Source organism: Macaca thibetana, chromosome 8 (assembly GCF_024542745.1).
Source record: "Macaca thibetana thibetana isolate TM-01 chromosome 8, ASM2454274v1, whole genome shotgun sequence".
Lineage (NCBI taxonomy): Eukaryota > Metazoa > Chordata > Mammalia > Primates > Cercopithecidae > Macaca > Macaca thibetana.
In genome coordinates this window covers 82453684-82479902 of record NC_065585.1, presented here as the reverse complement: position 1 = coordinate 82479902, position 26219 = coordinate 82453684, and the positions used below count along the sequence as shown (strand labels likewise).

The window sequence follows — 26219 nt, the reverse complement described above, 5'->3', positions numbered from 1 at the left end:
CTACCATTCCTTCTGAAACTATTCCAAACAATAGAAACAGAGGGACTCCTCTGTTCAGAAAAAGAAAATTTCAGGCCAATATCCCTGATGAACATTGATGCAAAAATCATCAATAAAATATTAGCGAACCGAATCCAGCAGCCCATCAAAAAACTTATCAACCATGAACAAGTCGGCTTCATCCACAGGATGCAAGGCTGGTTTAACATACACAAATAAATAAACGTAGTCCATCACATAAACAGTTCCAATGACAAAAACCAAATGATTATCTCAATAGATACAGAAAAGGCCTTTGATAAAATTAAACGCTGCTTTATGCTAAAAACTCTGTATAAACTAGGTATTGATGGAAACTTTCTCAAAATAATAGAGTTGCTTATGACAAACCCACAACCACATCATACTAAATTGGCAAAAGTTAGAAAAATTCCCTTTGAAAACCATCACAAGACAATAATGCCCTCTCTCACCACTCCTATTCAACATAGTATTGAAAGTTCTAGCCAGGGCAATCACGCAAGAGAAAGAAATAAAGGGTATTCAAATAGGAAGAGAGGAAGTCAATTGTCTCTGTTTACAGATGACATGATTGCATATTTAGAAAAACCCATTGTCTCAGCCCAAAATCTACTTCAGCTGATAAGCAAACTTCTGCAATGTCTCAAGATACAAAATCAATGTGCGAAATCACAAACATTCCTCTACACAAATAACAGAGAGTCAAATCATGAGTGAACTCTCATTCACAATTCTTACAAAGAGAATAAAATGCCTAGGAGTACAACTTACAAGGGATGTGAAGGACCTCTTCAAGGAGAACTACAAACCACTGCTCAAGGAAATAAGAGACGTCATAAACAAATGGAAGAACGTTCCATCATCATGCATAGGAAAAATCAATATCATGAAAGTGGCCATACTGTCCAAAGTAATTTAGAGATTTAATGCTGTCCTCATCAAACTACCATTGACTTTCTTCACAGAATTAGAAAAAACTACTTTAAATTTCATATGGAACCAAAAAGAGTCTGTAGAGCAAAGACAATCCTAAGCAAAAAGAACAAAGCTGGAGGCATCAGGCTACCTGACTTCAATCTATACTACAATGCTACAGTAACCAAAACAACATGGTACTGCTACCAAAATAGATATATAGAATGATGGAACAGAACAGAGGGCTCAGAAACCAGGCCACACATCTACAACCATCTGCTCTTTGACAAACCTGACAAAAACAAGCAATGGGGAAAGGATTCCCTATTTATTAAATGGTGTTGGGAGAACTGGCTAGCCATATGCAGGAAACTGAAACTGGACCCTTTCCTTACACCTTATATAAAAATTAACTCAAGATGGATTACAGACGTAAATGTAAGATCTAAAATCACAAAAACCCTAGAAGAAAACCTAGGCAATACCATTCAGGACATAGGCATGGGCAAGGACTTCATGACTATAACATAAAAACCAGTGGCAACAAAAGCCAAAATTGACAAATAGGATCTACTTAAACTAAAGAGCTTCTGTACAGCAAAAGAAACTATCATCAGAGTAAACAGGCAACCTACAGAATGGGAGAAAATTTTTGCAATCTTCCCATCTGACAAATGGCTAATATCGAGGATCCACAAGGAACTTAAACACATTTACGAGAAAAAAACAAACAACCCCATCAAAAAGTGGGCAAAGGATATGAAAAGGCACTCCTCAAAAGAAGACATTTATGTGGCCAACAAACACTTGAGAATAAGCTCATCATCACCGGTCATTAGAGAAATGCAAATTAAAACCACAATGAGATACCATCTCATGCCAGTTAGAATGGTGATCATTAAAAAATCAGGAAACAACAGATGCTGTTGAGGATGCGGAGAAATAGGAATGCTTTTACACGGTTGGTGATAGAGTAAATTAGTTCAACCATTGTGGGAGACAGTGTGGTGATTCCTCAAGGATCTAAAACCAGAAATACCATTTGACCTAGCAATCCCATTACTGGGTATATACCCAAAGAATTATAAATCATTCTAGTATGAAGACACACGCACACATGTGTTTATTGCAGCACCGTTCACAATAGCAAAGACTTGGAACCAATCCAAATGCCCATCAATGATAGACTCAATAAAGCAAATGTGGCACATATACACTGTGGAGTATTATTCAGCCATAAAGAAGGATGAGTTCATGTTTTTTGCAGGGACATGGATGAAGCCGGAAACCATCCTTCTCAGCAAACTAACACAGGAACAGAAAACCAAACACCGCATGTTCTCACTCATAAGTGGGAGTTGAACAATGAGAAAACATGGACACAGGGAGGGGAACATCACACACCAGGGTCTGTCAGAGTTTGGAGGTTCCGGAAGGGATAGCATTAGGATAAATACCTAATGTAAATGATGGGTTTATGGATGCAGCAAACCACCATGGCACATGTATACCTATGTAACAAAGCTGCAGGTTCTTGCACATGTATCTCAGAACTTAAAGTATTTAAAAAATGTTAGGAAGTATTTCTTCTCCTTATAATCTTTTAATGCTCTAATATACTACTTGTTATTTCCTCCTGTGAAATGAAAAATTCTCCTACACCTGTTTTTTTTGTGGAAGCATTAATAATAAATTCAATAATAATCTACTGTATAAATAATAAATTTGTAAAAAAGGCACAGCATCACCTTGACTTCAGCTAAGAATATCTGCCTCAATTTTTTTCCTGCTTTGCACATGACAATGAATAACTGTAATATGTTGTGAGTATTGATTTGAAGGTTACAAATAAATTTTAGTTAATAGGTGAATTTGCTAATATGTGTTCTGAGAATAGTAATCATTGAATATATGTTTTGTGTGTTTGTGTGTGTGTGTGTGTGTGTCTTCACTGGTGCCATCTCAATTTTTTTCTTTTACTGACAATGACGAATTTTTAAAGGTTTAAATAGAGCTGACCTGCAGAATAAAGCTGAAGCTACTCATGCAGGGATTTAAGAACTTTAATAATCTAGTTTTCTATGTGATATATGTATATGATACATATATACCACAGAAAACTACTCAGCCATAAAAAGGAATGAAATAATGGCATTTGCAGGAACCTGGATGGAATTGGAGACAATTTTTCTAAGTAAAGTAACTCAGGAATGGAAAACCAAACATCTTATGTTCTCACTCATAAATAGGAGCTAAGCTACGAGGACACAAAGGCATAAGAATGATATAATGGACTTTGGGGACTCGGGGGAATGGATGAGGGGGTGAGGGATAAACGACTACACATTGGGTAAAGTGTACACTGTTCAGGTGATGGGTGCACCAAAATCTCAGAAATTACCACTAAAGAACTTACTCATGTAACCAAACACCACCTGTTCCCCAATAACCTGTTGAAATAAAAACAAAAGTCTTGTTTTTGAATTGTCTTTACTACTAACTAGTACTACTACAACTACTCCTTACATATTAGGAAATTTGCAATTATTTTTAAATAATCTTGGTTGTTTCTCCTGCAGACAGTAAGCTATCGAAGGGCAGGGGCAAGGTTTTATTTCGTGTATACTCAACTCCTCTACAGTGCTTGGTTTATTGTAGAATCCCAATAAATATGGGGTCTTCTTTTGTCATTGTATTATTTTCAGTAAAACTGCATTGGATAATACTAGAAAAGAATGCTCAGATAGGTAGGAAAAGAGACCAGCCAAGGGACGCATGGTCTGTGGTGTCAAGCGCTACAGAGAGACTAAAAAGGAACAGGAACCGGATTAAGAAGGAATAGGATCTGAAGATGATCATAGCTATAATTCAGAGGACCCACTCTAATGACCAGCAGAAAAGACACCTCAAACTCAGACATGTCTCTTTCCAAAGCCCGTAGTCCTTCCCCTCAGACCACATCATCTCCATCACAGAAAGGAGCATGGAACGACAGGAAGCCAGACTTACGCCAGCTTTTGGTGTTTTATATAAACAAATGGTGGCAGTTATATTTGGGTAAGTGTCCTGAAGCCACCTTGCAAAGGGCCTTGGCTCCCAAACAAGATCTCAAAGACAATGTGATCTCTAACTTCCCGTAGGGAAGTCAAAATTCAACCAAGCCTTCTCTGGTTGAACTTGTATCCCTGGGTCATCCAAAAGGCCACCAGGGCTGAGAACAATCTGGTAACTTTGCATGAGGGAGTAAAACCCAGAACACCCTTAACCAAATTTTTTAGGAATAAATATATTCTGGTGGAGCTGCTGGTCATCATTAGCCATGCTTCTGCCCTGGGCATTAAAAGATAAAGGCGTTAACACTAAGGTCAAACTTGTAGTTAGAATCTTACTTGAAGCACCCAGAGCTTTGCTTTGTCATTCATGACCAAAGTTGTGTTAATCCTGTGCTTTCTGATATGAGGATTAAACCATCTGAATTTCCTTTTTTGGGGGTACCTAATGATGTTTATGAATAAAATGCTTGTGAAATGCTATATAATATTTGTTGTATTTACCTTTATTATTATCCTATGACAGACACAACACTAATGAGAGAAAATATTGCCTGAATTCCTGTGACAAGTTAAGCCCAGAAGATATACTCCTATTTTCTGTGGAGTAAATTCAATCTACACAGATTAATAGCAGATTTTATATTGGTTATGATAGGAAGACTGCTTTTTTTTTGCACTGTTCTTGTAGAAAAAAAAAAAAAAAAACCTCTTCTCAGTTTGCTTACAAATACTTAGCAACTTAGTCATTTTACATAAACCACCTCAGTTTCAATAAAGAGTGCTGTTTTCTAACGTGAGATATGGGCATATGAATTTAAAACTAGATCATATTCATGTCTGTCAATTAAAGAAAAAATTGAAAATATGATTTGTTAAAAATATTGATGAAACTATAAAAAATACAGTGGGGTCTATACAAAAGATAACAGCAGATGAAAATCTTCTGAAGCACTTGTGTCAGCATAGGGTCAGCCAGAGTGTGAAGAGGTGACAGGCTGATGTAGAAGACTTATCTTCGTGTGCACCCCAAATGCTTCAGGCAATGGGTGTAAGCATGAGACCTCCTTGGACAGGGACAAATGGTAAAAGTTTTTGGAAGCATTTGTTTTTTTAACCACATGCACAGCTTTTTGGATTGGCATCTTCAATGATTCTCATTTTAGCTCACCATAAATCTTCCCTTCCCACCACTGTGCATTAACAAACATTTATTACGTTCCCTATATGTGTCAGAGACTGTGTGAGGAGTTTGGCAGGCACAAAGAATAAGCCAGGACTGTGGCTGTGACCAACTCAAGAGGAGCCCTGGTGGATTTCTATATAATATGCCTGTCCTTTGGGTTTATAACACTGTAGTTGAAATGAATGTCACTGTCAACTAGTTAAGAAAAAAAAGAAATACAAATTCTAATCTCGCTACTGAATGTGATTCATGGATGTGACAAATTTCTCAGGGCTCTTATGACTATTTCCTTTTTCTTTGATATGACAAAAGGAAATAAGCTATAGTATTTATAGAGTTAAACATATTTCTGTTCCCCACACCTTCTCTACTCCACTGAAGAAATAGCAAAAGTCAAATTCCTTTGTCATTTGTTTTACCATAGCACGTAGGAACAGCTTTCAAAGAACCAGGTACTTTTGTTCCTATTGCAAATTGTCACTTGTCATTATAAACAGAGAACACATACCACTGGAGAAGTATAATGTGGTGATATTAGTGGGGCTAAAAGAGGGATAAAAAAATCACTAGCGCCATCTTGGAAAAAAAATGGCCAATAATAACATTTTACATGTCAGCTATATAGGGAAAAAACCCAAACAACCTTGCAGACTTATGAAATAGTAATTATGCTATTCACAATCAACAATATGGCTCTTATTGCTACACACTATGTACAGAACATAATTATGTTACCTTTAAATGATGTCATTAATGATTAGCAAGACAGACATAAGTGATCATATAAGATTTGGTAATCCTGCCCATTTTAATACTGTGATGAAATGATGAATTCAAAGCTGAAAGAAAAAAATACCACAACATACATTCTGCACAGGCTCAGTCATCATTGTTGCCCGCGTCAAGGTTGGAAGGGAACAGCAGTACTCACACCCAGGGCCCCTCCGCTTCCCCAAAACCCTGCTGTGACTGAGCTCATGTTCCAATACCGCTCAGGAAATGCTGGGATTCAACACCCTGACATGTGTCTGGGAAGATGGCTGATAAAGTTTTTGTAGATATCCTGTTCCATCTGCTTAAATGTTAGTTTTTCTCCTGTTGAAGAGTCTAATGTGTACAGTAGTTTTCAAATGTGGGTGGCTGAAGTGTTTTTAATGTGCAGGTTTCTAGGCCTTACCCTGCTTCAGTTATGCTGTGTGAGACACTGCTGAAAATCACAGTGGGTTACAGATATTTATTTTTATCCACTGCTGTGAATTTGGTTGTGGCTCAGAGGGAATGCTGCTATGATCTGTTTATGTCCCCCCAAAATTCATAGGTTAAAACCCAGTCACTGTGGTTAGAAAGTGGGGTTTTGAGGAAATGATTAGGTCACCAGGGTAGAACTCTCATAAATGGGATTGGTGTCCTTATACAGGTGACCCTGGACAGCTAGCTAGTCCCTTCTACTATGCAAAGACACAGATGGAAGTTGCTATCTTTGAGGAGCAGGACCTCACCAGACACGGAATCTTCCAATGCCTTAATCTTAGACTTCTCAGCCTCCAGAACCGTGAGAAATAAATTTCTGTTGTTAATAAACTACTTTGTTTACAGTAGTTTGTTATAGCAGCCCAGATAGAGTAAGACAGCTGGTCTGGACTGGGCTTGGGTTCAAGTCAGCCCAGGACTCTCTTTCTAGAACACAGACAAAAGGAACAGCAGCTTCATGGAGTCTGCACTTTTTAAGACTATGGCAGGAGCATAAGAAGATGAATGAAAACATGTCATGGTCCTTAAAGTCCCTGTTTGGAACTGACCCACCCTAGATTCCAGACACATTTTATTACTCCAAGCGAGTCACATGACCAGACTCAAGTTCAGTGAAGTCCAAAAGTATCCCCTGCTCCATGGGGCCAAGGAGGAGGAATGATCAATTGGAGATTGATGCTAAGGGACTGGGTATAACAAACTCCACAGGTGAGCCTTCTTTTCTTTTCTTTTTTAAGAAACAAGGTCTTGCTCTGTCACCCAGACTAGTCTCAAATCTTTGGTGTCAAGTCATCCTCTCATCTTGGCCTCCCAAAGTGCTGGGATTATAGGGATGAGCCATGGGTAATTCTTAAGAAGCTAATCCTGCACCTGTTGGGGGATTGCCATCTTGGTACCACTAGAGAACATGCCATAGTAAGAGAAATGATGGGCTCCATTCTTTCAGTAGCTCAACTGTCCAAAATTAGAAAATGTTAATGCAACTCATGTAATTTAATAATAGAGGACAGTTAAGAATGGAAAGGGAACAAGAAAAGGGGCACCTATATACAAATGGAGAATGAGGCTGAGCATATCAGGAAAGGTCTTCCAGATAAAGCAATATCTGAGCTCAGTGATAACGACAGGTGAACACTTTCTAGAGCTGGGAAGGGTATGAAGTGGTGGGAGTAGTCTAGGCAGAGGAGATCACAGGACAAAATGAGGAGTTTAGAAGCAGCATAATATATTTGGCAGAGAGTGCCATATGTTCTCCAAATCTTGCTTCTTTTCCATCTTAGTCTCAGAGTTTGGTAACATTTCCAAGCCTAGCTTGCAGTCAGGTATGGCCACGTGGCTGATTATGGCACAAGAATGAGGACATAATTAATACATTATCTTTTACATCTGGCCTTTAGAAACTTTCCACATGTAAACCTCCATTGTCTCCCTCTTTTCCCTCAATCAGGTGAGTGGTAGGAGGGTGAAACCACAAAGGGAAGGCACAGAGACACCGGATGATCATACGGAAAGCCTTCCCCAGCTAGGAATGTTCGCATGAGCCAGAGACAAAGTTTTATTGTGTTAAGTCACTAAAATTTAGGATGTTTGTTACAGCTGCTAATATTACTTGCCTTAATCAATATAGTATCCACATGTTTTGCTGATGGTAAGTAATGGCTATGAGGCAGGAAAAAGAGATGGCAATCATTGACCAGCCATGTTAGTCATTTCTTCTAGATACTTTGGGTTATTCTAGAAACCAAGTGGATTAAAAGATAGAGTAGCACCCTAGAAATATAAACCTGGGCAAGGCATTAATATGAACACGTAATCATGCTCAGCTTAAGGGCTGGTTCATGCAGCAGAGACTGTGTGTGAAGCACAATCATTTACAGTATGCACGTATGGCAGAAGAACCATGAAGATCTTGTTCTGGCAGCTTTTTTGTTCCTAATGTGTTTGGATGCGTGCCCCTCAAAAGTTCATGTATAACTGCAGCTGAGGTGAGCTTCCCTGTACCTTTCAACCTTGGAAGTGTCTGTTAGCCAGTGAGACCTAAAGAAAAAAATCCCAGCACATGAATCAGTATGTCGTTACATGACTGGAATTAAAGAGTTTAACAGTAAAACTTCTGAGTTGAAACTATGACAAGTAAGACAAGGTATATGTTTCTGCTTCCTTTTTAAAGTAAGATGCCACCTGGAAGTTATTCTTCCTGCCAAAGAAAGTAGAGACATGAAGGCTCCCTTTTCCTTTCCAAAATGATGACTCATAGAAGAGCTGAGCTCTAGCAAATAGAGAAATAAGCCCTTACAAGGGATAATAAGGACTGGTGAGAGGCAGGTAAGAGAAAGCCCCTTTCAAATGAAACCTTTTCTTAACACACAAGATGTTAACTTTGTATTGAATATGGATTTTGGCCACACACAAGCAGAGGCCTAGAATATTTGGCATATAATTATAATAAGCGTCTCGGCACAAGGGCAAGATTACTTCATTGGGTATCTTCATGGGGAACAATGACAGAGGAAACCCAGAAGCAGGCTTGGTAGAACCCATCAATACCAGAACAGAAACACAGAATTGACCAAAACAGAGGTAATTCTTCTAGTTACTTCAGTAAGTAGAGAATGGAAACACGTCTGCGCTCCCACTGTGTCGAATCTCTGATGCTTGACCCTATGTTGTAGGTTCAGTCATTATCCTCTAATCTTGTTCCTATATTTATAAAATCTGAATTCAAAGACTCCTTAACATTCTTTCATATATAAAAAGCGGGGTTGAATCCCATTGATTATGTATTCAAGATGCTGGTGCCAAGAATGAACAGACTAGGAGAGTGCAACCATGTCTAAATTTGAGGTTTTAGGGAAGCAGATTTTGAGACAAGAATTAAAATGCAAGCAGTTTATTTGGGAGATGATCCCTGAAACCACAGTAGATGAGTGAGAAAGTAAAACCAAAAAAGGGAGGACCAATAGAAGTTGGATTATGAAGCAAAGTACCACAGTATTCCACCAAACCTGGGGAACTTTGGAAATGGTACAATATGCACCCTAGAGCCATCTTTTCCTAAGGACAAGGGTGCAGAGGTATTTATATACCAGTTCTTGACAAGTCAGAAATTGAGAATTGTTCCTGGGATATTTTAATTCCTCAGACCTGCAGCCTGCCCTAAAGGTGAAACACAGGTGCCAGCAGGAGGAAGCTAAACCTCTGTGCACTGAAATAGTAAGGGCAGGAAATATGCGTGTGATTTTAAGGGCATCTATAAACCCCTGTTGGATGCTTTTTCTAGACTGGATGTGTTGCTTGGTAAAATTACTTCCATGTATTTCCCGTTTTGTCCCAACACCAGTGATTTGGCTATACACTGGAGAATCTGTGTGCAGGTACTCATGGTTATTTTTAAGCAAAAGTTAGATTTCTGTGCCTTTTACTATTTATGTAATACAATAAAAAATGACTTCAAGTAAAAAACTGAGCCAGGTCTACAACCATTTTCAAAATGCATTAATTCCTTACCATTGTTCAGTATATGCATGCTATGGAAAACACATGGGTAAACCTAAGAAAAAGGACATTGTCTAATAAAACGTGCTGTCTCGTAGTGAGCTGTACATGAGACCACAATCTTACTGAGGGCATATTTGTGATCTAGTAAATGCAAAGCAAATCTATACTATTTGGCCTTGAGTGGCACTTCTAATTTTCAAAACTACTTAATAACATCAACCATCATAGTACTTTTTTATACTATTATACTTTAAGTTTTGGGACACATGTGCAGAACGTGCAAGTTTGTTACATAGGTATACATGTGCCACAGTGGTTTGCTGCATCCATTGACCTGACAAGTACATTAGGTATTTCTTCTAATGCTATCCTGCTCCTAGCCCTCCGACCAGTGAGAGGCCCAGATGTGTGATGTTCCCATCCCATCCCTGTTTCCATGTATTCTCATTGTTCAAGTCCACTTATGAGTGAGAACATGCGGAGTTTGGTTTTCTGTTCCTGTGTTAGTTTGCTGAGAATGATGGTTTCTAGCTTCATCCATGTCCCTGCAAAAAACACGACCTCGTCCTTTTTTATGGATGCATAGTATTCCACGGTGTATATGTGCCACATTTTTTTAATCCAGTCTATCATTGAGGAGCATTTGGGTTGGTTCTAAGGCTTTGCTATTGTGAACAGTGCTTCGATAAACATATGTGTGTATATGTCTTTACAATAGAATGATTTATAATCCTTTGGGTGTATATCAAGTAATGGAATTGTTGGGTCAAATGGTATTTCTGGTTCTAGATGCTTGAGCAATCACCACACTGTCTTCTGCAATGGTTGAACTAATTTACCCTCCCACCAATAGTGTAAAAACGTTCCTATTTATCCACATCCTCTCCAACATCTGTTATTTCCTAACTTTTTAATGGTCACGATTCTAACTAGCATGAGATGGTATCTCATTGTGGTTTTGATTTGCATTTCTCTAATGACCGGTGATGACGAGATTTTTTTCATATGTTTTTGGCCACATAAATGTCTTCTTTTGAGGAGTGTCTTTTCATATCCTTTGCCCACTTTTTGATGGGGTTGTTTGTTTTTTTCTCGTAAATGTGTTTAAGTTCCTTGTGGATCCTGGATATTAGCTATTCGTCAGATGGGAAGATTGCAAAAATTTTCTCCCATTCTGTAGGTTGCCTGTTTACTCTGATGATAGTTTCTTTCGCTGTACAGAAGCTCTTTAGTTTAAGTAGATCCTATTTGTCAATTTTGGCTTTTGTTGCCACTGGTTTTTATGTTATAGTCATGAAGTCCTTGCCCATGCCTATGTCCTGAATGGTATTGCCTAGGTTTTCTTCTAGGGTTTTTATGGTTTTAGATCTTACATTTACGTCTGTAATCTATCTTGAGTTAATTTTTATATAAGGTGTAAGGAAAGGGTCCAGTTTCAGTTTCCTGCATATGGCTAGCCAGTTCTCCCAGCACCATTTAATAAATAGGGAATCCTTTCCCCATTGCTTGTTTTTGTCAGGTTTGTCAAAGAGCAGATGGCTGTAGATGTGTGGCCTGGTTTCTGAGCCCTCTGTTCTGTTCCATCATTCTATATATCTATTTTGGTACCAGTACCATGTTGTTTTGGTTACTGTAGCATTGTGGTATAGATTGAAGTCAGGTAGCCTGATGCCTCCAGCTTTGTTCTTTTTGCTTAGGATTGTCTTTGCTCTATGGGCTCTTTTTTGGTTCCATATGAAATTTAAAGTAGTTTTTTTCTAATTCTGTGAAGAAAGTCAATGGTAGCTTGATGAGGACAGCATTAAATCTCTAAATCACTTTGGACAGTATGGCCACTTTCATGATATTGATTTTTCCTATGCATGATGATGGAATGTTCTTCCATTTGTTTATGACGTCTCTTATTTCCTTGGACAGTGGTTTGTAGTTCTCCTTGAAGGGGTCCTTCACATCCCTTGTAAGTTGTACTCCCAGGCATTTTATTCTCTTTGTAAGAATTGTGAATGAGAGTTCACTCATGATTTGACTCTCTGTTATTTGTGTAGAGGAATGTTTGTGATTTCGCACATTGATTTTGTATCTTGAGACATTGCAGAAGTTTGCTTATCAGCTGAAGTAGATTTTGGGCTGAGACAATGGGGTTTTCTAAATATACAATCATGTCATCTGCAAACAGAGACAATTAACTTCCTCTCTTCCTATTTGAATACCCTTTGTTTCTTTCTCTTGCGTGATTGCCCTGGCTAGAACTTTCAATACTATGTTGAATAGGAGTGGTGAGAGAGGGCATACTTGTCTTGTGATGGTTTTCAAAGGGAATTTTTCTAGCTTTTGCCAATTTAGTATGATGTGGCTGTGGGTTTGTCGTAAGCAACTCTATTATTTTGAGAAAGTTTCCATCAATACCTAGTTTATCAAGAGTTTTTTGCATAAAGCAGTGTTTAATTTTATCAAAGGCCTTTTCTGTATCTATTGAGATAATCATTTGGTTTTTGTCATTGGTACTGTTTATGTGATGGACTACGTTTATTTATTTGTGTATGTTAAACCAGCCTTGCATCCTGTGGATGAAGCCGACTTGTTCATGGTTGATAAGTTTTTTGATGGGCTGCTGGATTCGGTTCGCCAATATTTTATTGATGATTTTTGCATCAATGTTCATCAGGGATATTGGCCTGAAATTTTCTTTTTCTGAACAGAGGAGTCCCTCTGTTTCTATTGTTTGGAATAGTTTCAGAAGGAATGGTAGCAGATCCTCTTTGTACCTGTGGTAGACCTCAGCTATGAATCTGTCTGGTCCTGGGTTTTTTTTGGTTGGTAGACTATTAGTTACGGACTCAATTTCAGAACTTGTTATTGGTCTATTCAGGGTTTCGACTTCTTCCTAGTTGAGTCTTGAGAAGATGTATGTGTCCAGGAATTTAACTGTTTCTTCAAGATTTTCTGGTTTATTTGCATAGAGGTGTTTATGGTATTTGCTGATGGTAGTTTGTATGCCTGTGGAATCGTCTGTGGGATCAGTGGTGATATCCCCTTTATCATTTTTTATTGTATCTATTTGATTCTTCTCTCTTTTCTTCTTTATTAGTATTGCTAGTGGTCTATCTATTTTGTTAATGTTTTCAAAAAGCCAGTTCCTGGATTCATTGATTTTTTTGAAGGGCACTTCATGTCTCTATCTCCTTCAGGTCTGCTCTGATCTTAGTCATTTCTTGTCTTCTGTTAGATTTTGAATTTGTTTGCTCTTACTTCTCTAGTTCTCTTAATTGTGATGTTAGGGTGTCAAATTTAGATCATTCTTGCTTTTTCTTGTGGACATTTAGTGTTGTCAAATTTGTCTCTAAACACTGCTTTACCTGTGTCCCAGAGATTCTGGTGCATTGTGTCTTTGTTCTCATTGTTTTCAAAGAACTTATTTATTTCTGCCTTAATTTCGTTATTTACTCAGTAGTCATTCAAGAGCAGGTTGTTCTGTTTCCATATAGTTGTGCGGTTTTGAGTGAGTTTCTTAGTCCTGGGTTTTAATTTGATTGCACTGTTTTTTAAGAGACTGTTTGTTACGATTTCCGTTATTTTGCATTTGCTGAGAAGTGTTTTACTTCCAATTGTGTGGTTAATTTTAGAATAAGTGTGATGTGGTGCTGAGAAGAATGTATATTCTCTTGATTTGGGGTGGAGAGTTCTGTACATGTCTATTAGGTCCACTTGATCCAGAGCTGAGTTCACGTCCTAAACATCCTTGTTAATTTTCTGTCTCATTGATCTGTCTAATATTGACAGTGGGGTGTTAAAGTCTCCCACTATTATTGTGTGAGTGTGTAAGTCTCTTTGTAGGTCTCAAAGAACTTGCTTTATGAATCTGGGTGCTCATATATTGGGTGCATATATATTTAGTATAGTTAGCTCTTCCTGTTTTATTGATCTCTTTACCATTATGTAATGCCCTTCTTTGTCTTTTTTGATCTTTCTTGGTTTAAAGTCTGTTTTATCAGAGATTAGGATTGCAACCCCTGCTTTTTTTTTTTCTTTCCATTTGCTTGGTAAATCTTCCTCCATCCCTTTATTTTGAGCCTGTGTATGTCTTTGCACATGAGGTGGGTATCCTGAATATAGCACTCTAATGGGTCTTGACTCTTTATCCAATTTGCAAGTCTGTGTGTTTCAATTGGGGCATTTAGCCCATTTACATTTAAGGTTAATAATGTTATATGTGAATTTGATCCTGTTGTTATGATGCTAGCTGGTTATTTTGCCCATTGGTTGATGCGGTTTTTTCTTAGTGTCAATGGTCTTTAAAATTTGATACGTTTTTGCAGTGGCTGGTACCAGTTTTTCCTTTCCATATTTAGTGCTTCCTTCTGGAGCTCTTGTAAGGCAGGCCTGATGGTGACAAAATCTCTCAACATTTGCTTCTCGATAAATGACTTTATTTCTTATTTGCTTATGAAGCTTAGTTTGGCTGGATATGAATTTCTGGATTGAAAATTCTTTTTTTTTTAAGAATGTTGAATATTGGCCCCCACTCTCTTCTGGCTTGTAGTGTTTCTGCAGAGAGATCTGATATTAGTCTGATAGGGTTCCCTTTGTGGGTATCCTGACCTTTCTCTCTGGCTGCCCTTAACATTTTTTCTTTCATTTCATCCTTGGTGAATCTGAAGATTATGTGTCTTTGGGTTACTCTTCTGCAGGAGTATCTTTGTGGTGTTCTCTGTATTTCCTGAATTTGAATGTTGACCTGTCTTGCCAGGTTGGGAAAGTTCTCCTGGATAATATCCTGAGAAGTGTTTTCCAAGTTTGTTCCATTCTCCCATCACTTTCAGGTACACCAATCAAATGCACATTTGGTCTTTGCATATAGTCCCATATTTCTTGGAGGCTTTGTTGGTTCCTTTTCATTCTTTTTCCTCTAATCTTGTCTTCTTGCTTTAGTTCCTTAAGTTGATTTTCAGTCTCTGATATCCTTTCTTCTGCTTGATTGATTCAGCTATTGATTCTTGTGTATGCTTCACGAAGTTCTCGTGCTGTGTTTTTCAGCTCCATCAGGTCATTTATGTTCTTATCCAAACTGGTTATTCTAACCTTTTAGAATAACAATTCTAAAAGGTTTTAGAATTGTTAACCTTTTAGAATAGCAATTCCTCTAACCTTTTATCAAAGTTGTTCGCTTCCTTGCATTGGGTTAAAACATGCTCCTTTAGCTCGGAGGAGTTTGTTATTATCAACCTTCTGAAGCCTACTTCTGTAAGTTCCTTTAACTCGTTCTTTGTCCAGTTTTGTTCCCTTGCTGGCGAGGAGTTTTGATCCTTTGGAGGAGAAGAGGCATTCCCATTTTTGTAGTTTTCAGCCTTTTGCGTTGTTTTTTCCTTATCTTCGTGGATGTATCTACCTTTGGTCTTTGATGTTGGTGAAATTTGTATTGGATTTCTGTGTGTATGTCATTTTTGTTGATGGTGATGCTATTTCTTTCCATTTGTTAGTTTTCCTTTTAACAGTTAGGCCCCGTCTGCTGCAGGTCTGCTGTAATTTGCTGGAGGTCCACTCCAGACCCTGTTTGCCTGGGTATCACCAGCAGAGGCTGCAGAACAGCAAAGACTGCTGTTTGTTCCTTCCTCTGGAGGCTTTGTCCCAGAGGGGCACTTGCCAGAGGCCAGCTGGAGCTCTCCTGTATAAACTATTTGTTGAACCCTGCTGGGAGGTGTCTCCCAGTCAGGAGGCATGGGGTCAGGGACCCACTTGAGAAGGCACTCTATCCCTTAGCAGAGCTTGAGCACTGTGCTGGGAGATCCACTGCTCTTTTCAGAGCTGGCAGGCAGGAATGTTTAAGTCCGCTGAAGCTGTACCCACAGTTGTCCCTTCCCCCAGGTGCTGTGTTCCAGGGAGATGGGAGTTTTATCTATAAGCCCCTGACTGGGGCTGCTGCCCTTCTTTCAGAGATGCCCTGCCTAGAAATGAGGAATCTAGAGAGGCAGTCTGGCTACAGCAGCTGAGTTGGGCTCCATGCAGTTCGAACTTCCCGGGGGCTTTGTTTATACTGTGAAGGAAAAATCATCTATTCAAGCCTCAGTAATGGTGGACGCCCCTCCCCTCACCAAACTCCAGAGTCCTAGGTGGACTTCAGACTGCTGTGATGGCAGCCAGAATTTGAAGTCAGTGGTTCTTAGCTTGCTGGGCTCCATGGAGGTGGGATCCGCTGAGCTGGACCACTTGGCTCCCCAGCTTCAGCCCCCTTTTCTGTAGAGTGAATGGTTCTGTCTTGTTGGTATTCCACGTGCCACTGGGATATGGAAAAAAAACAAAAAACAAAAAAAACAAAACTCCTGCAGCTAGCTGCATGTCTGCCCAAAGGGCCACTCAGTTTTCTGCTTGAAGCCCAGGGTCCTGGTGGCGTAGGCACCTAAGGGAATCTCCTCATCTGCTGGTTGTGAAAACCATCAGAAAAGCATACTATCTGGGCCAGAGTGCACTGCTCCTCAGGGCACAGTCCCTCATAGCTTCTCTTGGCTCGGGGAGGAAGTTCCCCCACCCTTGAGCTTCTCAGGTGAGGAGATGTCCCACCCTGCTTCGGATGGCCTTCCATGAGCTGCACCCACTGTCTAACCAGTCCCAGTGAGATGAGTCGGGTACCTCAGTTGGAAATGCAGAAATCTATGTTGATCTCTCTGGGAGCTGCAGACCGGAGCTGTTCCTATTCAGTCATCTTGTCAGCCACCTGTCTCATCACAGTACTTTTAACAACTACTTACTCACTTTTCCTTCCTACCAATTTCATTTTCTAATTTTCTCCTTTGAGAACACAGTGGGAAACTATTTGGTTTTACCAAATAGTTAATCGTTTTTAAAAATCCTCTCAATTTCTTGAATAAAAATATACAGGAAAAAGTAGAGTCATGTTCGTATTGAAATGTAAGCTTGTCTTAGCGATGAAAAAATACAAATTGTATATTTATGTATCTTGGTGTATTTGGTGATTTTATATGAATATTAATACATCATGAACAAATAAGAAAAATCTATCACTCATGTTTCCGAAAAATAGTTCATTCCATATTAGCCTGAGTTAACATATTTTGTGTTAGGTTTTACGTTTCTGATGGGCAATCTGTTCAGTATTTCATATGCTTACTGTAAATGCATCACACGTTTGTATAAGATTGTTTCTTATTTTTAACTAGAAATAATCCTAGATGTACAGAAAAGGTGCAAAAGTAATACACAGAGATCCCATTACCTTTCACTCACCTTTCTTGTTGGAAACCTTTTACAGAAACATAATGCAGTAATATAGGGTTGATTCTTGAGCCAGACAGGTGTGTGAAAATCTGCTCCAAAAGTACATTATCTGATAGAATACTCTCTCTCTGCATATGTTATAGCAGTGCCTCCTTTCTTTGAAAATGGAAGGTAGTGGGGGCATTATTCTCTGTACTTTGGAGTGCTTAATGTAATCTAATAAATACACACATGCATGCTTACAGAAAACGTTCAAGGTGGCATCAGGATTTGCAGAGACTGTATTTGTGTTTTCTTTTCATTTCAATCATGTTACCCTCGCTCTTACTTTGTTACTGTCAATTGTTGGCGCTCTAGCCCATGAGGACTTGTCTGATCTGAGCTCCTGAAATCTTGAAAGCAGAGAGCAGCTGAGTTTTTAATGGTTGTAATGAATTGTTTGTATCTCTGATATGAGGACTCTGACATGTGGCTCCGAAGGTACACAATATGCATGTACGTTATAGAGAAATCCCAGTGGTTGCCAATACTCAGCAGTAAATTAAGCAGTGAGGAATTCTTGAACTTGCCAGTGTAGGTGGGGGCTGCTCACTGAATGACATTAAAAAAACACTAAATGGGCCAGGCGCAGTGGTTCGCCCCTGTAATCCCTGCACTTTGGGAGGCTGAGGCGGATGGATCACCATAGGTCAGGAGTTTGAGACCAGCCTGGCCAACATGGTGAAACCCTGTCTCTACTAAAAATACAAAAATTAGCTGGGAGTGGTGGTGCATGCCTGTGATCCCAGCTACTCAGGAGATTGAGGCAGGAAACCGCTTGGACCCGGATGGCGGAGGTTGGAGTGAGCTGAGATCGCACCATTGCACTCCAGCCTGGGCAAAAAGAGTGAAACTCCATCTAAAAAAAAAAAAAAAGAGAGAGAGAGAAAAACACTAAATCTGTATCACTACAGTACTAATTATGATAACCAGATCAGTGTTTTTAGGCCACTGATAGAGTTAATGTTAATTGAGGCTTATTTTTAAACAAAACAGAAATGGAGAAAAAGTGCTTGGCTATATCTTTCCAATTGCAGAACTAATTATAAGTAATATTTATTCAATCAAAATATACCAAATAACTTTTCTTATCCTTTCTTCTTTGGTTTCTCCCACTCTACAAGCTTTCCAGTGACCTTAGAAACACCCCCACACCTATGTCCATCTCCAATTTCTTTGTTATCTGTCAATTAAACAGCCATCTGGGGGGCATTTTTAAATGTTCATATGTAAAGTGCTTAAAATATCAAGAAATATATTTTTAGAGAGTAAGAAAATATAAAAAATATAACTGTTATCATTTTTCCCTCTTGTATGCCCCCAACATTCATACATCCATTGCTATGCATAATAAGTGAACCAATTCTAACAAGAAGGATTGTCTCAACAGCCATGCAATGGCACACTTATGTTCTGCAGCCCTTCCCAGGCATGCTTCAAACTCGCCATACATGTGTGTCTACATTTTGCTCCAGTGTAAACCTTATCTTCACTCCACCTGAGCTGGCATACTGCTTTGAAATATCTGTCAGATAATCATGAAGTGATGAAGAGAATCATGAAGAGAATTATAATTTGCTTGCTCCATGAAGGCCCCAATGAGGTTCTCACAATTAAGTAGGCATCAGAGGAAACACATACATTTACTAATACTTTGAAGAACTTTTCACAATGGAGGTAGAATGCTTAATCAGGCAATAAACTCTTCGACTCAGTAAAAATGCAGAACTGGGAGGCTTACACAAACAATTAAACAAATAAAAAACAGTGCAATAATTAAGGAGTAATTTTAATTCAAAATAATCTTAATTTAAGGAGAAACTTAAAGCTGGTGTCCCACAGCCAGTATTTGAAAGTGAATCCCCAGAAGTTGGGAATCTGGAAATCTGCACTTGTAGATCTGGCCTCTGGATGTGCTGTCTCCCCCAGGTTATCTGTTAGTTTGGACAACTCACTCTTCCCTTAAGGGAGATAGGACTGAAGTTTCTCAAAAGGAATTTCACCAAGAAATAAAGGCATAGAAGAGATAGACATAAGACAAAAACAAGACAAAACAAACACATAGACTCAAATGGCTTTAAGAAGAGTGTGTGTGTGTGTGTATGCATATGTTTAATACTCACTGCATACTATATATGTGCATGTATACATATATGTTCAACATGATGTGTGAAGTATTATGCTAAAAATGTACACCCATCATTGTTCTTCCTGCAACAAATATTGAATTTAACTACTGTTATAAGCACTGGGAAAACAGCTTTGTATTTGAGTTGGGGAGACAGGAAATCATACAGTATGCAAACAATTAGTTGGAAGAAAAATAGAGTGACTGGAGTATTACTTTAGGAGGCCTGTTAAGTAAAGGCCTCCATGGGATGTGACATGAGGCTGAGACCTGCATGAATCAAGGCTGTAAACTCCACAGAGACAAGCAAGGGGACAAGGCTAAGGCTTAGCCCTCTGGCGCAGTCATTTTTATCATACCCACTTTAAGTATGGGGAAAATAGGGCTCACAGGGGAGCAAAATGGCTTCCCTGAGATTCTACGGCCAAGAAGCAGTATTAACAGCCATATATCGGATGGGCTGTTCTACTTAGGTTATTTCCACTCCAGTTGGTTTCACCAAACTCCTGTCCAGGCCCCATCCTTTCCATTGCTCTGTCATTTTCTAGTCTCATTTCCTCTCCCCAAGAGACTGGTAATTCCTCTTTTAAACCTTCTCTAACTCTCACAGGAAGAACACTTAATGAAACCAGTTGGCACTAACCTCTTTCAGAGGGAGTGCTACTTTATGCCTGCATCTGCTCTCCCTTCCCACCTGTAAGCCCTCGAGGGGAAGAGAGGGCGTGATACCATTTACCTTTGCCCAGCAGGCAACTAGCACAGCCCTTTGCATAGAAGCAATTAAGAAGTGAACTAGTAAGAAGTATTTGAGGGAAGGATGGAGAAAGGAAGGAAAAAAAGGAAGGGAGAAAGATTTTTAGTTCAGGATGTAATACAATTTAGAAAATGAGAAGAGATTGCAGAGAGAAATAAAGGTAGCTTCACACAATTTCTAGACTTCTTGTTAGCATTGTGTTATCTTTGTTTCTTGTTTAAATGCATTTAGTACAAATGCATTTTTCAACGGTCTTAAATTACACAAGGAAGAAACTCCAATTTGAGGCTATCAGTAAAGGCGGCAATGGGAAAGGGAGAGGTACAAGGGACCCTCCTGATCTCCTAAAATCATACCACATGGGTGATACTAACTCTGAATGTTAGATCAATGTACATTATTACACCTACTTATGAGGGAACAGTTAGCTTCCCTGTGGGTAACTGCTATTTGTGTCCCAAGTTTCAGAGGCAGCATAGGGAATATGTAAATCTAGGAGCTCTAGAGTCAAATTCTTTGGCTTTGCATTCCTCTTCCTGGTTTAGCAGCCAGGGGAGCCCTTCCTCCTGTTTCCCTATCTTTTCAATGGTGATGTTCACAGCACCCACCCCATGAGGGTGCAGTCATCATTAAATGAGTGAACACATATAAAGCACTTAGATGGGTGTATGGCACCTGGCAAGGACCCAGTGCAGGTTAGCTGCTAATATGGTACTTCCTAAATAAATAAAATCATGACAAAGTATACTGGGGTAAACATATGTGATTTGGAGAGAAGAAAGTGTCAGTATTTTTATTACCATCATTCATCACAGTCTCTGGAGATGAAGAGTTTACAACAGTTTCTGGAAGTTATAGATAGAAGACTTGTTCATGTCCTCTCACTTTTCAGCTGCTTCCTACAGCTTTTAGAGGGTCAATGGCCTGAGATGTTCTGCAACGTCCTTTTCTATATGCTAAACTACTTATTGTTCAGTGTTCATTTTTTCCTATTGTTTTCATCCATCAAGAATGATGGCAAGTATGTGGATTGTGCATAAAGGCAGCGTGCTCACATGATCCTTGATCACTGATGTCTTAAAGCTTGGGTTAAAAAAGGAGGGGGAGTTCTGACTCGACTTCTCCGTTCTCCACGATAATAACAGAGGTGGCATGTAAACAATGAATGTTCTTGACCCTTTTATTAACGCAAATCCTGAAGTTATTCGTGTGTCCCTACTAGAATTTCAAAGATGTGCAGACTTCCTTGGGAATGATAACCGTCTTAAATTATAAACATAGATCCTGAAGAAACGTTTCAGAAAGAGGATAAAAATAAAAATAGGACTGCTTTTAATGCCCAAACTAAGGGCTTGAGCAGTTTCCATGTCTAGAGTGGAAGTATTAAAAATGCAAAGATGTCTTGCCTTTTCTTACCAACCTACCGCCAAGAACCCAGGAGGGCAGCAGTGGGCTAGAAACAGGGTTTCTGTGCCACATTCTGAAGACAGCCTTTTCCGAGATAATTGGCCTGCAGGCCTGTTCACTGTTCTGGTGTGCTTTTGAGCTCCTTGCGCAGTTCCACCAGGTACAACAAATGCGCCCATAAAATCTGACTTTGAGCCCTGATGAAATTTAATCCTCTGCAGAACGCCTCCTCTCTCTTTTATTAAGTGGGAGAGAGAGGAGAGTTTCCACAGGATTCACAGAGTTTGTCTGTATCTTAATTATCCGAGATCTGATTTCCAAATCCTTCTCAAACAATTTATTTCTATGAAGACATATTTATGCCCATTCCGGAAACCTTCCCCATTTCTAGAAAAAGCTACGCATCTTCTTCTTTCTCGACTTCTCTTGTCTGCCTCCCGGTGAGGATTTCAAAGGGTCTGTGAGTTGAGAACCCTAAGCCAGGTCTCCCTGCGGCGTCCTGGCTAGTCCCGGCGCCCTGGGCCAGAGCACCTCTCAGCCGCAGCGCCCCTTGCCAACCAACTCTGTCCAACTTTCCCTTTCAGACTCCAGCAGGGGCGTCCTCCAGGCAACCGGCTGCGGCAGGCAGAAGCGACCTTGGCTCGGAGACCCCCGACCTGACAGCTCAACGCCGGCTGAACAGACTCACCTGCGCAGCGCCCGCCGGCCCCCTAGCAGACGGGCAGGTTCCGGAGCTCGGCCTTCAGCTCCGCCGCGCCCGCCCATCCTGGGTGTCTCGCGCCCCGACCCTTCCTCCCCTGACCCCAAGCCATCCCAACTCCCATCCTCGCCACCTCTGGGGCAGCTCAACTAAGCCGTGTCCCTTCCGTTGCAAACGCGTCCGACCACCCTCCCAATCCCCAGCACAACCCTCAGCGAGAAAGCCCAGCTGGGTCTACCCAGTTACACCGGTCAACGTGGGTCTCCATCGCCGCCGGCCGCCCTAATTCACGCTCATTCATATTCATTCTCTTTTCTCTCTGTCCCTCTTCCTTTCTCCCCAAAGACTCCTAAACAGGCCGATCCTCCCCAGCGGCACTTCCTTTCATTCTTCCCCTCCCACCACACACACACACACACACACACACACACACACACACACACACTCACACACACACACACACCCGGACCCAGACAGCCCACTCCACTTTCCAGACGCCCACCTCCTACATACTCCCCTCCCCTAAACAGACATTCACCCACTCGCCATCTGTAGCCTCCTTCCGCCCCCCGCCCCGCCTGCCTGGCTCCCCCTCCCCAAGAAGCAGACCTGCACAGTGGGACGCAGGGACCCCCGCCAGACGCTCGGGTAGTGCACGCCGCACTGACCTCCGCCCGCCCCGCCGGGAAACTAACAAAGGCGGGCGCGAGCCCGGAGCCCAGGAGCCGCGAGCGGCGGCCGCGGGGCCAGGGAGCCTGGGCCGGGCCGGGCGGGGACTACTTCGGAGTCAGGAGGCAGCAGCTGCGGAGGACGCGGATCTCTGGCAGTCAGCGCCGCTCGGACGCTGCCGGCACCATGGGCTGCTGCACCGGACGCTGCTCGCTCATCTGCCTCTGCGCGCTGCAGTTGGTGAGTGCCCCGCGCGCCCCTGCCCCAGGACAGGTCCCTGCTCTAGGACCGGCTTCTCCGGCTCCCTCTGCGGTTCCGCAGCTCCAGGCAAGGGGCTAAAGGGTGAGCAGGGCGCTCCGCCCGGCTCCCAGCCTCCTCGCTGCCCGGCTGGGCTCGCACTGCTCTCTAGCCGCGGGCATTCGCTGGGTCGCCCCTGCCCTGCGGGAGGGCGCGGTCTCACCCCCGGTCCCGCGCGCTGGGGTTCGCCGCGCTCCCGCCGGGCGTCGCCACGCGGTCCAGGGGTTGCTGTCCAGGCGCCGGGGAAGTGAGCGATTTCCCTGCCCCTTGATCCGACACCTGGCTTTAGCACCCTCCGAGTTCGTGATGAAGTTACACGGGGACTTGCGGGCTCTTTCTTCTTAGGATGATATCCAGGAATGTTGCTTAATTACACAATGTGTGTGAATGCCCAGGTTCTGAGGAGACAGAAGCTTCCTCAACTCTGTTAGTGAAGAGTGAGGTGGTTCTTACCTTCGGCAGGTTAAAAGGTGATGGTTAAGGAGTCTGGGACCTCCAGGAAGGAGATCAGGCTGTGTGCTTCAGCCCCTGCCCTTCCAATTCCGCTTTGGATTTTGTTGAAATGTTGCATGTTCAGGCGGCGACAGACTGACAGCTGTCATAAAGGAGAGAACAGAGTGAACCGGCTCCACTGGCGCGGTGCCTTTCAGAGGGAGTGTGTGTAATGGGAAGTTAGAAACTAGAGTGGAGAAAAAAGGGCCTTTCAGAGCAGAGCAAATGCTCCTCTTAATCCCTTTGGATCCTGGACTGGCCCTGTGGTCTATTCCATGGTCACTTGAGGTCAAGGCCACAGACCTTTTGAGTCAAACTTGTGTGTGTGAGAGATTAATAGACATCTCCCTTGCGTTATACTTGAGACAGATTCTGAGTGCTCTGTCAAGCTTTCTTCCAAGCATTGTATGTTTTTTTCGAGTCACAAATATAAACCTAGCATATTTTGACAAGCGAGAGGAAAAAGCTTGCAATGAACTTTACTTAGTAATGTCATCCCTTGCAAGACTTATTAACTGAGAGATAAAATCGTGCTTTTTAGTAGTTAGTCCTTGTTTACATGAAGGTTTTAGAATGTTTTCACTTTTCTCTTGTCTCGTGTTCCAGTCTCCCATGAAAACCTCACTTTGGATGTGCCCTTCATTGTTCACCTAATGCATGCGTAATTTATGTATTCGTAGGTTTGAAATCAGTGACCACTTTTTAAGTCTAATGGATAGTGCCTTCTGTCGTGTGAAATACTTGAATGAAATATATTTTATAGTTTTCTTGAAAAATAATTTTAAAAATTTACAATATGAATGTTTTCTTTCACTAAGAAGGCAGGAGCTTGATTTGTACTTTGGTTTTTAGAAAGGGACATGGTTTGTAAGTTGGAAAAACTGACTAAACATTGAGTCAACTCTTGATTCAATGTAAGATTATGGATAGGCACGCTGGATTGCATAATCTATAATGCATAATTTCTATTTTACATGGAAATAACAAGTAAGGTTTTTATGTAGCAGATTTATCAATGCAATTATGATTTTCTTAACAGGCATTGTGATGATAATGTTTTTGAGATTTCATCCGTCAGCCAAGCATGCCCCTCTTTCCACTTTCTCAGTTGATACAAATGCAACTTATTTGTCAAAGCTTATCTTAAAATTCCATTTTTTAACGAAGTCTTCCTTGGTGCTCCAGGTAAAATCCCTTATATTCCTATAATCTCATAGCACTTCACTTTTTCCTCTGTTATAAAACATTTGATACACTCTTAAATAATTTTAGGTTATTAACACATATTTCTCACCACTAGATTGTAAGCAACTTGAGGGTAGGGACCATAGTATTAGTGACCTTTGCAAACTCTGCAAGTTGTTAGAGCTCATATTAGGAGCTAAAACATATTTGCTGAATTTCTGATAATACATAACATTTGCAATCCATACAGGGTTTTGACATAAACATTTCTTTTGACTTTTAAAACTATCCTGTGAGGTAGATACTCATTTCATTTGTTTGCAGGTGAGGAAGTTGATATTCACAGAGTTAAACAATTTATCCATAATCAGTAGTTTTTGGATGGTAGAAATATTGGGGTGATGGTAAGCATTTAACAACTGAATTGTAACCAAAACAAAACATATGTATATATTACATTGTAATATCATACAAGATAATCTTCTTTATGTAAAAGATGTGTAACTCTCAGCTGACAAATGATTAGCAGTAGTAAAATATGTAATAGTCTTTAGTGTGAATTCCATACAGCCATTTAATTTTGGCAGAATCTTTTTGCTGAGTTTGACAAACTCTTGGTTTTATAGATCTGACATGAATGCTGGTGAATATTTTTGTTTGCTTTAAGAAGAGGAAAGTGAAAATTGGAAGAAAATATTAGAACTTTACTTCATCAATTACATGAATAGATTCTTGGCTGAACTGGATAATAGTTTTTAAATACTTAAAAATTATTTCCTCAGTTTCTTTCATGCTATTGACAATGTAATGTCTATAGACATGACACACTTTTAGGTTTAATATGCATTACTTAAAATATTTCTCCATTATTTAAAAAGCCTAGACAATCAACAAAACAGTAAGCAACCACTGATTTGTGGGGTTTGCCAAATTCTTTGGTGTAGATACTTCCATCTTGACCAATTTCAAGTTTACCTTTATATAGCATTTCCATCATATACATAAGATAGGCATAACCTCAAAAGCATTGGTAAAGTAAAACACAGCAAAATAATTTGGAAGGAATAACTATTAACTATTCAGTATCTTGGCTTTTAGTAGGATTTCTTTACATTTAAGTTTGCATAATTTATTTTTTAATAATGGCTGTATTTAACAACTAGCTCACAAAATTCCTAAAAATCTAACAAAACCAATTCTAACTCCGAGTCCATATAAGCCTGCTTCAGCATATCATAGGGTAGAGATCCCTGTTTCCCAAATCTGGTACACTTTCTACTGAAACCAATTGTCTTTTTTTTGCCCTTTTATGTTTTTTTCTGCTTCCACCAGCTATCAGACAATGGAGGTTATGAGGCAGTGAACTAACGAGGGTGTTAAAAGAGGATAGCATTGGG

At 40.4% G+C, this 26219-nt stretch overlaps 1 protein-coding gene across 3 annotated transcripts in view; it reads left to right on the top strand.

Annotated features, from left to right (window-relative positions):
* The window catches only part of NKAIN3 (sodium/potassium transporting ATPase interacting 3), a 1223038-nt gene that overhangs the window by 451172 nt on the left and 745647 nt on the right, over window positions 1-26219 (top strand). For 2 of the 3 annotated variants that reach the window (XM_050802087.1, XR_007728326.1), the window contains one exon: window positions 22902-23088. In XM_050802087.1, the coding sequence (XP_050658044.1) occupies window positions 23035-23088 (54 nt within the window). In that variant the 5' untranslated portion in view covers window positions 22902-23034. Of the gene's footprint in view, window positions 1-22901; window positions 23089-26219 lie in introns of those variants that run through there. The other variant, XM_050802086.1, reaches the window with a different exon arrangement.